At 39.7% G+C, this 14,203-nt stretch overlaps 1 protein-coding gene across 1 annotated transcript in view; it reads right to left on the bottom strand.

Annotated features, from left to right (window-relative positions):
- EML6 (EMAP like 6) overlaps positions 1-14,203 on the bottom strand; it is a 191,351-nt gene that overhangs the window by 80,956 nt on the left and 96,192 nt on the right. The window contains exons 11-15 of the mRNA XM_036435332.2: positions 11,805-11,972; positions 10,806-10,912; positions 5,778-5,896; positions 4,062-4,248; positions 2,735-2,840 (exon numbers count right to left, since the gene is read on the bottom strand). Coding sequence (XP_036291225.1) covers positions 2,735-2,840; positions 4,062-4,248; positions 5,778-5,896; positions 10,806-10,912; positions 11,805-11,972 — 687 coding nt within the window. The remainder of the gene's footprint in view (positions 1-2,734; positions 2,841-4,061; positions 4,249-5,777; positions 5,897-10,805; positions 10,913-11,804; positions 11,973-14,203) is intronic.

The following is a 14,203-nucleotide window of genomic DNA, read 5'->3' as shown; positions in this document are numbered from 1 at the left end:
TTAGAATTCAGAAAGCAAGTTACCGGGTACCAACTTACTCATCTCATAATTAATTAATGTCTATGATCAACATTCCTCTAATTCCTTTATGGTATTTAAATAACATGAGTTAGTTCTTTTGATTCTTCTAAATTAAAAAGCATCAATCAATTCTATGGAAAAAATCTAATGATTGTTAAAGTCTATTTATATTATTCTAAATTTCTTGCTACTCTGTTTATATGCTAATACACACACATACATTTTCAGATTAAATCAGTGAATAGGTGTTATTTTGAGTTCTATTTTTCTTTTACTGGTACATAGAAATATGCATGAAATACACAGTCTACATACTTGTCATTTTGAATTATAGCTTTTATTATATGTGCCAAATTGTTTGCTAGAATTATTAAGTTAATTTTCAATGCTGCCAAAATATGAATATATTAGATTCTTTATAAACTAGTCCACATTTAGGTTTTATTATTTTTATTTATTTTTGCTACTTTAATGGGTATCTTACCACTCTTTTAGAGCATGCTTAATATTATTTTTATATTATGTAAACGCATATGTACCTGCTAGCAAACTTAATGTTAGGAAAAGGGAAATTTGGCCATTGAGAAGTAGAACTATGAAAAATACAGAAGTATTTGGAGAACTGTATTTGAACTCAAATTAGGGATTCCTTTAGATTTTACTGCTTTGTCAAGGACAGGTGGCACACCTACTATAAAACTGTATGTCCATCAAACCTGTGGAAGTTTAGGTCTTCGTATCCGTTTATTGGGTGTGTTTATCTGGACTTTCAACTGGCAGGTGATATGCTAAGAAGTTCTCTTTTCCTCCATACTCATGCCTTCTCTACCTCAGATGCCCACTAGTGTAGAGTGCAAACTGCTCAGCTTTGATTTTTACTAATCCTATAACCACAGAAAGCATGATTGTAATAACGATTTAACAACTCAGATTTGTAGTTTATAGTATGTGCATGTCATTAAAAAACATCCCAAGTTGCACCATGTTATTGGTTAGAGAATAAAGATAACTTTCACCCCAACATGGTGAAAATATGAAGTTTCAATAGTAATAGTGAAAGTAAAAAAATATATATTATACAAAACCTTATTTGTTCACTCATTCATTTATTCTCACATTTAAAAATATATACATTTATTGATTTTAGAGAGGAAAGGAGAGGAGCAGGAGAGAGACACATCAATGATGAGAGATAATTATTGATATGGCTGGCTGCTGCACACCCACTACTGAGGATCTAGACTGCAACTTGTGCATGTGCCCTTGTCGGGAATTGAACCTGGGACCCTTCAGTCTGCAGGCTGACACTCTATCTACTGATCCTAACCAGCTAAGGCAATTCTCACATTTTTTGAGTATCTTTTGTGTCCATAACACTACACGTACAGTGGCAAACAGATATGAGCTGCGCTGACCAAGTAGCTTGCAATATGTGAAGGGCATAGGAGATGTCAACATTAATAACTACTGTACCACATGGACTCTAAGAGCAATGACAAATGGGTTAAGGGATGCAGAAGAAGGGGCACATTAGTTCTCCTGGGAAGAATGGAGGGGAAAACTTTCAGCTTGGTCTTAAAGGATGACAGGACTTGAATGGACACATAGCGACAGCATGAGCAAAGGAACCCGGGCAAAAAGGACAAAGGGTGCATTTAGTTTTACAGTTCGGTAGATGTAAAGAAGCGTGAATGGGTTATGGGTGAACACACTGCGGAGGAAGGCTGACCAGATCGTGGAAGGCCATGAATGTCCCGCCAAGTGATCAGCTCTGAGGCAGGCAAGGGGAGCCCATGTGTGGTTCCAGAAGACTCCAGAAGTATGCAGGATGGACTAGAGGAAGCGCTTGTGGGAATCAGAGACTAGCAGCACTACCGTGGCACAAATGAGAAAGAGGGTTTGAACAAGGAGAGCAGAGAGTGAGGGACACAAGAGAGAAATGGGTTGTGCGGTCGTGGAACATATTAATGACCAACATTATGTATGTTGCACATAGTAAACATTTAATGGGAGAAATAAATTACAGAATCCGTTTTCTGTAGGAAAAATTAATAATTTTTTCTACTGATCTAATTTCTACCATTGGAATTACTCAAATTTTCTGGGTAAAAACGCCTTTTGCAACAGGTCCTCAGTCTCATTGCTAATTTAAGGAAACGGCCTCGCTCAAATGAAAACTATAGTTACCAGTTAGTATTTTTATAGTACTGTGTTCAAACTTTAAATTAAAAAGTTGGAACCTTCAGTTCGATATTTCCATGTGAAATTTATTTCCAAAACCCATGTTGTCAGGTGGCCCTTTGCCAAGAATTCGCAGCCCGAGCTGCAGTACATAGTTTAAATCGCTAGTGCTGGGCTCCCCCTGATTCGGAGAGCTAAAATTGAGGGTCTGAGTCGCTGCCAGACATTTGCAACTAAGTCTTTCAACAGCAACAGCTGCTCTGGATTTCAAATCGCTCAGGCAAATGCGGGACACAGTGCGAGCTCTGGGTAAGGACTTGGGAGAGAGGAAATGAGGCAGACCAGGAAAGGACAGGTAATCTAAAAGCCACATTTCTTTATGAGGTATTAACATATCTGATTTCCAGCCTCAGAATGGGGAGCTGATATACCAACAGAAGTCAGCTAAGTAAAGGGTTGTGAGAAAAAGAAAAAAAAATCCTCAAAATAAATGTAGAACTGTTCGTCAACAACCAGTGGAAAAGGGGCTTACCTGAAAAATCGAGTGCGCACACCCCTCTCTGATGCTGTCCTTTCAATAATGACAAACACTTCAGAGTCTGCGTGTCCCACACATGAATGGCAGCATCTCTCCCGACCTTCAATGGCAGGATGAGTGTGTTAATTACTCATACATTATAATAAGAATGATTCTGTTCCGTAGTCAAGAGCTGAAGAAACAGTTGCATGTCAAGTCTCAGAAGAGTTGTCTCCTGCAAATCTTTGACCTCCGTGTCAAAGTTTTTCTTGGATTCCACTTAGAAACTTTTAACCTTTAGCCAAAACCGGTGGATAGAGTGTTGGCCTGTGGACTGAAGGGACCCGGGTTCGATTCTGGTCAAAGGCATGTACCTTGGTTGTGGGCACACCCCCATTAGGGGGCGTGCAGGAGGCAGCTGATTGATATTTCTAACTCTCTATTCCTCTCTCTCTCTGTAAAAAAAAATCAATAAATATATATATATATATATATTTTAAAAGAAACTTTTAACCTTTAGTTAAAAGCCCATGACAAAACTTAACAAAAATGTAATCTGTTCATCGGAAGAAAAGAGTACAAAACTGAAAATACTGTTGACAGTATTACTACTTTACCAGTAAGGTAATAAATGTGAGTTTAACAGATGCTTTGTTTACTAAGCAACTCAATCCCTTTCCCTTCCCCACACAAAATGACTGATCACAGGGCTTTGTTTTCTTTTGTTTTCGTTTTTTTAGTAGCTTTTCAATTATAGATTCAATCCAAAGTTTAGACATTCCAAAATGGTTCAGATAAAATTCAAAAACCTTTTGCATGAAGGTCAAAGGTTAACAGGAGACAACTATTCTGAGACCTGACATGCAACTATTTTCTTTGAAATGCAAAAATATAAAATAAGCCAAAATTCATATGACTAAGTTTTTTTGTTTGTTTTTTAAACAAACCACCAGATGTTATAGTAAAATGAAAAGATGGTTCATCCTATAAACATTCACTGAGTGTTGAGCACCTCGGATGTATTAGGTACCAAGTACAAAGTGATGAGGAAGTGTATTAAGACTGCACATTCATGAAACTTACATTATCTGTTTCAGTTAATTCTATTCACAGGTAATTCATGTTCAAGTGATCATCTCTTGGAGGCTTCCCAACAGCGTTAGAAGGTTTTGGCTGCTTTTCCCACCATCATAAAATAATCCAGCATTTACTACATATTCAGCTTCCTGCCTCAGGCTTATGTCTACCAAGTGTTTCTCGAATTTCTAATATATATAAAGTGGGTTTGAAATTAAACCTCCCCTCTCTTTGGCTAGACCCGTCTCCTGGGAGAGGTATATACCTGCCCAGTGGCCACGTAGTCCTTCACTGGGTGGATGGTCAGGCTGAGAATGTCATCATCGTGCCCCAGGTACAGCCTCTGGGAGTGCTGCTGCCTGTTGTACACAACAGCCGCGGCGGCAATATGGTAGACCACCTCTCCCGCTTGTGTGTAGAACAGATTGTTCCTACAGTCGTAGCCTCTGTACCTGGAGCACAGGTCCAAGAAAGGCACAGCATTTGAATAAGCGGTGAATGAACAGAGCGGCAGTTGTCAGCAGGAAAAGCTGGCGTAGGGACATGCGCAAGTAGAAACCTAGGGGAATGCATAGTTGCTTAACTACAATGTTAGGGAATGAGGACTTCTGAGGGCAGGGGATGATTTTCTGAGGGGAAAATAGGCCCAGATCACTTTCAGATCCTCAACTACTGTGTATGCTCTTTCTCAAAACTGACCGGTCTGACAACACACCTGTGGCGAGATGCAGGCTCTCCTTTACTACCTCCCCTTTCACAGTTGCCTTCCTCCCACTTTAGGAAGTTGTTCCTCTGGTCCATCTGGACCCTCACGATGGTGTGTTACCCCGGAATTCAAACCTTCCAGGACATCAACACAAAGGAACCATGAACAACACAAGTGTGGATGTTGTAACAACTCCAAGGACTAGGTGAGAAGTCCTTTTGCAAGTCAAGTGATTTCCAAGTTATTTGCTTTTATAAGTGAGATTTCATCAGATCATCAGATGACATTTTATGTGATATATAAAAATCATATTATACATTGTTGGCCTCTAAGTCAAGAGGAGTTCAAAGAATTGAGTAATGTAGCTATGATAACACTGCTCCCATTCTGACTGACTTATGTGAATAAGTTTTCTCAATGCTCACATATAATAAAAAATGAAAAACTGCCGAAACCAGTTTGGCTCAGTGGATAGAGCGTCGGCCTGTGGACTGAAAGGTCCCAGGTTCGATTCCGGTCAAGGGCATGTACCTTGGTTGCAGGCACATCCCTGGTAGGGGGTGTGCAAGAGGCAGCTGATCGATGATTCTCTCATTGATGTTTCTAACTCTCTATCCCTCTCTCTTCCTCTCTGTAAAAAATCAATAAAATATTTTTAAAAAATGAAAAACTGGAATAGACTTAATGCTATACTCCGTAATACTCTAGTAGTAAGTATGCATATATGACTATATACCTGAACTCACTGAAAAATTCTATCTTATTAAAATAATTTCTTATAATATTTTCATAAGCTCCACTGGTTCCATTTAAATGAGGGAATAGCATTTATAAAACACTAGTTATTATATTCCTCACAACCATTGACAGTTTTGCTGAAAATTTTTAGATTTCAACTTAAAGTTTGGAAGGCTATAAATAATTCTCAAACTTGAAAATGATTTGGCCATATGTTTTTTGAAGAACACATTGTCCTACTTGAAGCCAAGCAAAATAAAGCAGGAGTTATGGGAACAAAGAAACCAGAGATGGTGGAAAGAATAAAGTAAAATAACCATGAGTTGCAGTAATATATGCATCATGGAAGTATATGAAGTATAAAAAAATATAGACACACACATTGTGATGGCCACTGAGAAAACTGGTTGCAAACTAATGGTTAAAATAGTAATCGCAGGTGAGTGCGAACTGGAGAGACGAGCCCGCCTGAGGTGGGAGAGCACAGAGGAGGGGACATCCTTCGCCTGATGCTGAGGATGACGACAGGCCACCCACCCGTGTATGAACTGGAGTTTCAGGCTGTCCTCAGGAGCCTTTTCTCGTTTGAGGAAGGGCACTGCATGGTTTTTCTCTTTACTTTGTTGCTTTAGCTGAGGTAGATCTTCTTTGTAAACCTTAAAGCATAACAAATACATTTAATTGAGGCTCCTTTCTTCAGGTTTCAAAAACAGTATCTTGACATTCTCAGGAAATCTTTAATTATAGGAAACATTTTTTAGAACATGAGGCTAAAAATGGTCACAAGAAACAAAAGAAAGCTCATTATCTTTATATAATAAAAACCTAATGTGCTAAGTGTCTGGTCATCCAGTCAACCATTCAACCAATCAAAGTGTAATATGCTAATGATATGCTAAGGCCATTCAACTGCTCACTATGACATACACTGACCACCAGGGGGCAGATGCTCTAACGGGTAGATTAGCTTGCTGCTTGGGTCCAAATAATTTGGTTGAATGAGACAGGCCAGATGTGACCTGGAGCCCTCCCATGGCCCCTCTCCAGCCCCATGCAGGAGCTGCCCCCTGGTGGTCAGTGTACTCCCATGGGGGACCACCGCTCAGCCAGAAGCCAGGCTCACGGCTGGTGAGCACAGTGAGCACAGCAGTGTTGGCAGAAGCCTCTCCCACCTCGGCTGCAGGCAGGTGGTAAGGAGCAAGGGGTCCCAGACTTCAAGGGCCCCAGACTGCAAGAGGGATGTCTGACTGCTGGCTTAGGCCTGATCACCAGGGGATTGGGCCTAAGCCGACAGGTGGACATCCCCTGAGGGGTCCCAGATGAGAGAGGAAGCAGGCCAGGCTGAGTGATTCTCTCCCCCCACCCCCACCGTAAACAATTTTCATGCATCAGGCCTCTAGTATAATTGATCTGATAAAGGCGTCAATTCTACAAGATATAACAATTATAAATACTTATGCACCTGAACATATAAAATACATTCTTAGAGAACTGAAAGGAGAAATAAACATAATATGGTAATAGTTAGGGATGTAATACTCCACTCTCAACAACAGGTAGATCAACCAGACAAAGAATCAGTAACGGAACAGGAGGCATGAACACCAGAAATCAAACAATTCAACAGATATATATATAGAACATTGCATCCAATGGTAGGATACACATTCTTCTCAAGTGCACATGGAACATTTTCCAGGACAGATTACATGTTAGGGAACAAAAGCAATCTCAACAGATTCAAGTAGAAATTATATCAAGTATCTTTTCTAACACTATGGTATGAAACTATAAATCAATAACAGAAGGAAAGCTGGAAAACGCACAAATACGTGGAAATTGAACAACACGTTTGAACAACCAATGGACCAGAGAAGAAATCAAAAGGGAAATAAAAAAAAATCTTGAGACAAATAAAAATTGAAACAACATTCCAAACTTTTGGGGTGTTGTAAAAATCAATCCTAAGAAGAAAGTTTGTAGATATAAATGCAAACAATTAAAACAAGGAAAAGATCTCAACATCATACCTTAAGGAACTAGTAAAAAGAACCAACTAAGCCCAGAGTTGAAGAGGGAGGGAAATAATATAAAACAGAAAGAAATGAAATAGAGACTAGGAAATCAATAGAAAAGGTTAACAAAACTAAAAGTTGGTTTTTTGAAAAGATAAACAAAATTGAGAACATAAGACCTCTCTTCTAATGAGCAAAACTAACATATCTTTCAAATTATTGGGGATTAAGATAATTTTTTCTTAATTTGCTATTATGTTTAAGTAATTTATATCCAGAAAATATGGTATTAATTTTTAATAAATAAAACTATTATAGGTATAAATAAAATTTTAATTTCTTCTAAAGTAAAAATCTCAAGATTCTGACATCTGCAAAATATGGACCTTGAGAATCATGGTGGTCACTCTTTGGAATTATTTGTCTTTTCAGGGCCTCATGCATCTTGACAGATAAGACTCTAAACTACAGCAAAGCTCCTGCTCTATCTTGGGACCTACAATGTGCTGTTGACTGAGAGGACATTTCCTACAACTTAATGTAAAGGTACATAATAATCAGTCCTGGCTGGTGTGTTCAGTGGTTAGAGTGTTGGCCTGCACACCAAAGGGTCTTAGTCAAGGGCATGCATTGGAGGCAACCAATCGATGTCTCTCTTCCCCCTCCTTCTCTCCCTCCCTTCCACTCTAAAAAATCAATGGAAAAAAGATCATCTGGTGAGTTTTAACAAAATAAAGGTACATAAAAATCAATCTTTGTTTACCATGTATTTAAGCCCTACTACCAAGAGATATCCATTTAACGCACTGAATATTAAATACAATCTATTAATAATTTCTCATCTTCTTAAAGGAAAGTTTTCATTTGAAAGAAACTACATTGCTAAAAACAAAATCTATGAAATATTATAATAAAGCCCCTGTTTAGGACTTGACCAAAACGCTTTTTTAAAAAGGAGGTCAGAAGATATCTCATCACTGTTCTATTATAAGTGCAAAGAACTAAGCTTTTAAAATCTAAAGATAACTATTCATCTGAACTCATTATGCTTTCGTCAGCGCACCAACTACTTCAGAGCACTGAATCCTGGTCTCGGAATTTCCAGTGCTTATTTGAACATCTCACAACCTCCGGGGGCCTCAAATTCCCACCTGTTTGACAGAAATAAAAACCCTAAGGAATAACTCAGGAATATATAAATAAAATAACACAGTGAAAGCTTTTGTAAGGGAGGATATATATTGTAAATCCTAGGCATATAGTTCAATATTATTAAGACTTTTCATTCTTTTACCAGCATCATTTTGTTAAATAAAAACTTCCCAACTAAGGAAATTTGTTTCTTCCTCCTCCTAGATTTCATGCCCGTTTTGCTTAAATTCCATTTCCCCTTGATATCAGGGCATAATGTTGTTTAGTGTTTGTGTGGTATTTGGACATTAATAATTTCCTTTCAAAGCCTTATCTTTAGTAGCTTTATTGTGTAATGCACTGTACCAAATACACAAACTGATAATAATCGTGAATTTGAAACAAGCCATCAGTTGAATGGCATTTTTACTGAAAAAAATTTTCAAGCACTGAATCCATGAGTGATGATTATGGACTGACAAAAAAAAAACACATATCATATGAAAATCAGTACACTCAGTTCTTTTAGAGTGAAGCCCAGATCTGCATTCTTACCCTGACAATACAAGCGATGTGGATGTGGGCACAGTACTTAACCTTCTCAGAGTTATCACAGGGTTGAACTTGGTGTATGTAAAGCACAGGATATGGCCCCACAGAGACACCCAATACGTGGCAGCTGTCTGACAGCTGCTGGGTCTGAGACCCAAAATCCTATGCACTCAGTGTTCATGTAGAGAATCTGCTTCACATACCTTTGCTAAAAGACAAGGAAGAGAACAGAACCCCTAGTTATTTCCATTAACAAGGTAATGTGTGTCCTGGAACCGTGGTCGGCAAACTGTGGCTTGCAAGTCACATGTGGCTTTTTGGCCCCTTGGGTGTGGCTCTTTCACAAAATACCACGGCCTGGGCGAGTCTATTTTGAAGAAGTAGCGTTAGAAGAAATTTAAGTTTAAAAAACTTGGCTCTCAAAAGAAATTTCAATCATTGTACTGTTCATATTTGGCTCTGTTGACTAATGAGTTTGTTGACCACTGCCCTGGAAGGATTGCTCTGTTTAATACTTACTATGGTTTCATGCTAAAATAAAATGCCTACTTTAAGAAAAAAATAAGGACCCAATTTGGATGTTATTGCCCAACTTTTATACTAGAGATGATTTCTTACCGGAGCGATAATGTGCATTGGATTTGGGCTTTTACTTTACTTATATGGATAATGGTCTCCATAAACTAAGCTCACTTGTAAACTACCATGGCTCCAAGACTACATATTCTGTAAAGAATATACATGCTTTAATGAACTGCTAAGAATACAAAATCGGGCAGCTTACTTGCTCATTGTTTTTCTCCAAATATTTTAAAGTTTTAGGTGTGAAGGAGGTAGAAAACCCCAAATATCATTCAGTCTTGAAACTTTGCTACTCACTTCCACCTAAAAATGTCTTTTAAGAATATGATCAGGTAAATGCCTTATTTTTAACCTGTATTGAAAGATAAGAAGTGTTCAACACCTGCCTGGTGTTTCCCAGTGATTAGAGCATTGGGCTGTGCATTGAAGGGTCATGGGTTCGATTTGCCATCAAGGGCACCTGGGTTGCAAATTCAATCCCTAGCCCCCAACTGGGGGCTCATGTGAAAGGTAACCAAGCAATATGTCTCTCTCTCACAGCTCTCTCTGCACACCCCCTGTCTCCCCCACACCCCCCCCCCCACACACACACACCCTTTCCTTCTGCTCTAAAGATCAATGGAAAAATATTTTCTGGTGAGGATTAACAACAAACAAATAAATACATCCTATATAAGAAAAGGGTAATATGCAAATTGACCCCAACAGCAGAACAATAGGGAACGATCGGTCACTATGACATGCACTGACCACCAGGGGGCAGATGCTCAATGCAGAAGCTGCCCCCTGGTGGTCAGTGTGCTCCCACAGGGGGACCTTTGCTCAGCCACAAGCTGGGCTGATGGCTGCAAGCGCAGCAATGGTGGCAGGAGCCTCTCCCACCTCCCTGGCAATGCTAAGGATGTCCAACTACAGCTTAGGCCTGCTCTCCCAGGGGAAGAGAGCCTAAGCCACGGTCGGATATCCCGAGGGCTCCCAGGCTACCAGAGGGATATCTGCCTGCCAACTTAGGGCTGATCCCCCAGGGAGCGGGCCTAAGCTAGCAGATGGACATCCCCCGAGGGGTGCCGGACTGTAAAAGGGCACAGGCCAGGCTGAGGGACCCCCTCCACTTCGAGTGCATGAATTTTCATGCACCACGCCTCTAGTAAATAAAGAAATGCAATTTTCCTTCTTCTTGTCTTGATTCTCTTCTGCCTAAGTACCAACCATTTTCAGTCAGTGTCCAAATACAATGGAATTCTGGGTTATACGACACTTGTTAGGAGGCTGCTTGCTTACTGACCTGGCGATCATAATTGATTTGAGTTTCTTGCTCAATATCAGAGTCCAACTCCGGCACATCAGATAAATCTGAATCAGATTCTTCACTGTAGGAATCAGTGCCGCCTTCTGTGGAAACACAACCCACAAGAACAGAGGAAAACTTCTGCGCCTCTAAAGAGCTAAAAATATTACTTAAAATATTTTCTTTCTTCTATCCTATCAAAGTAAACAAAAAATAACTACACCAGTTTTCATTTAAGGTAAACACCCTCTTCCCATTTCCACACTTCTATTAGATCGCAGGCCTTTGAGTTTTAAGTCTTACCTAGAAAGGGACAAACAAATGGGGGTTGGAGGGCAGATTTTTACAAGGAAAGGGCTGATTTAAAAGGAAATTCAATCACTTATTTCAGGAAAGATCTTCATTAGCCTGTTAACATGCCCACCAACTGTAATTGCTATGCTCAAGGTCGCTGCAGAATCCCTCCCAATAAAAATCTTCCCCACATAGTTTCTCATTTTATTACCTGATCATTCCTGCTGACATAAAAATAAACTTTTTTTAAAAAAGTGTACACATTCTTCAAGCTGGAAAACACTGGCCTGGATTGTGGAGCATTCACTTGAAACCCATTCTGGAGGCAGCTTATCTATTCCAAAGGTGACCCTGTCGCCCCACAGCCTGGCCGAGCAGACCCACCGCCCATTATAATCATCCTAAGGTGGTGGAAACGTATACATTCGTGTTAGCTTCAGAGGTTAATTCTTCATGTAAACCTTCGACCTTCCCCTTGCATTTGGTATAAGCAAAATCCTTTGAAGGAGATTAACTGACTGACCCATAGTTGTCTCTAAAGTGGTTTTTTTTTTCCTGTTTGTTTTTTAACTTTAAAATTTATTATAGGAATGAATTTTTTGAAATTCCTTTAACTCTTTACCTCCAGAAGAGATGTTACAACATCCTTTGAAACTTTTACTGAAAAGTAAGCAGATGCTGAAGAATGATTACTGGCTTTACCCTGGGGTGCGGTCTCCAGCAGGCCGTTGCTGACACCTTCTGGAATGAATCTCCACTGGAACACCGAGTGGTCGGCCCCTCCGGTGCTTAACACCCACTGAAAGTCGTGAGACCAGCGGACGTTGGTGACATGTGCAGAATGGCCCACATACTTTCTAAATTTGGCTCCTGAAGGTATTTTTAAGAAGATTAGTCATGCAAAAATATATAGAGAATTAATTGGTGATAAAATCACATTCCTATCCAGGAATATATTACAAAAACAATTTTCATATAACAAATGCTCCAAAAGATATCTCAATTATCCCAGTATGGATTAAGCTAAAAATGGATCTGAAGCCCTCCTTCCTCCCCTCCCAAACCTGTTCCTAATAATGCCTACTGCTTCACTGATTCTGCAAATAAATGCCAAAGAATGAATAGTTTACACATCCTTCTTTGAATACTAGATAAAATGGGCAGTCCTTGCAACTGGGAAACAGAAATTATTCTGTGGGAAAAGTCAAATGTTTAGGGTCATGTAGGTGCACATTTGGGAGAATGAAATTCTTTTCTCTTCAATTGATTGCTTTACTCAGGAAAACATCATCATCAGGTAGAGAACTCAATAGAAAAACTACTTGAACTCATGCCTGTGGTTGAACTGCTGCGGTCGAGTCTCCAGGGTATTTATTGTGGGTGCACAGCAGCATAATGACATGCATGGAAACAAGCCTGGGCCATATTACCATGTGGAGATCCAGTACTCCAAAGACTATGGAAGATTTAAGGGGGGCAACAAGCACCCCATCTCCTTCAGAAACTCTTCTACCCTTTACAGTTCCTCCTAATGAAATCTCTTTGGGGGAAAAGGCCATCTGTTCAACTATTACGTGTAAATATTGAATACCCACTGGAGAGGCAATGGTTTAGATTTACTTGAAGGTAAAAATGACTGCCACATGTCCCTTTCCTGAGAGCGTGTTGTAACCAGGTGACGTCCTAATATATTAGGGCCTCCAAAAAAGTCTAGGGGCATGCTGCCATAGAGGGGAAAGGAAGGCCTTGGATCTCAAAAGCCACCTTGCCTATTTCAAAGAGTTGCCTAAATCAGTTTTGGTAATTTAATAACATCCAACAGATTCCAACTCAGCCAGGTGGAAATGCTCTCTGATGATAATTCAATAATTAGGAAGCAAAATATATTCTTTCCTTATCTCCATAGATTTTGTTGAATTATCCTTTACTGCTCTCACCTTTACACCCTAATAAGAAATCATTTAACCTATCTCTTTGCAGTGGTTTGAAAATATGCCCACAAATTTTTTAAAAAAAAGATTAAACTCATAGAAACAGACAGTAGGTTTTTGGTTACTAGTGGGGAGGGAGAAATGGGGAGATGTTGGTCAAAGGGTACACTTTCAGTTATAAGATGAATAAATTTGGGGAATCTAATGTATAGCATGATGACTATAATTACAGTACTCTATTGTAGACCTGAAGGTTTCTAAGAGAGTAGATCTTAAATCTTCTTGCCATATACACAAAGAAAAGATAAGTAAGGTGATAGATGGGTTATCTAACCTTATAGTAGTAATCATTTCACAATATATCAGTAAATAAAATCTTTGCCTCTATTCCTAAGAAGCTGTCCAAGCTACATCATCTCTCACCTGGACTCTTGCAATAATCTCTCAACTTGAAGCCTCCCTTAGCCTCATCCAACCTACACTGTATCAAAGTAGCCTTTTAAGAACTTAAATTGGTCAATCCACGCCTCCATTTTAAGCCCTCAGTAGATTTCCACTGCACTTAGACTAAACCCACATTTCTACCAGAGGCTACAAGGCCCTTTGTGACACGGTCCCCTCCACTTTCTCCAGCCTCACAGTGCACACCTCTCCCTCACTCACATGCTCCAGTCACACTGACCTGGCCGCCTCTGCCCTGCCCTGCTCTGCACTACATGGTCCTGTTTGCTCCATCTTTACACTCTCAGAGTCATCAGCCTCTGCTCATATTTGGCTGTTTACAGGTTCAAAAGTGAGGGGAACATGGTCACTGGTACCCTGGGTGATAAAGAGGTTAAGTTCCACCAACTGCTATTATTTCCATCAGCAAGCCTTATATAAACTTGTCTGCCAGTGGTTCGGGCATAAAAAGGCTACAAAAGCCTGAATGTCCTGAGGCAAACTGCAAGATTTATAAACCATGAGTCATGAAAAGTAGAACAAGTCAATATGCTATGAGAACATGGAAACTCCTGCAGATTGCCGAGGTGGATTCCATTGCGCTCCCCATATTGTCCACCTCTCCTCATTCATTCAGGCATCTCCTGTGTGCCATCACTCTCAGGGCTGTTTTTTACATCTAAAGGGTCTCATTTTGACAGACAGCATTCTCACAACCTCCCTTTCATT

Source organism: Pipistrellus kuhlii, unplaced genomic scaffold (assembly GCF_014108245.1).
Source record: "Pipistrellus kuhlii isolate mPipKuh1 unplaced genomic scaffold, mPipKuh1.p scaffold_m20_p_13, whole genome shotgun sequence".
Classification (NCBI taxonomy): Eukaryota; Metazoa; Chordata; class Mammalia; order Chiroptera; family Vespertilionidae; genus Pipistrellus; species Pipistrellus kuhlii.
The sequence above is the reverse complement of the archived record's forward strand: the minus strand, read 5'-3'. Positions and strand labels throughout refer to the sequence as shown.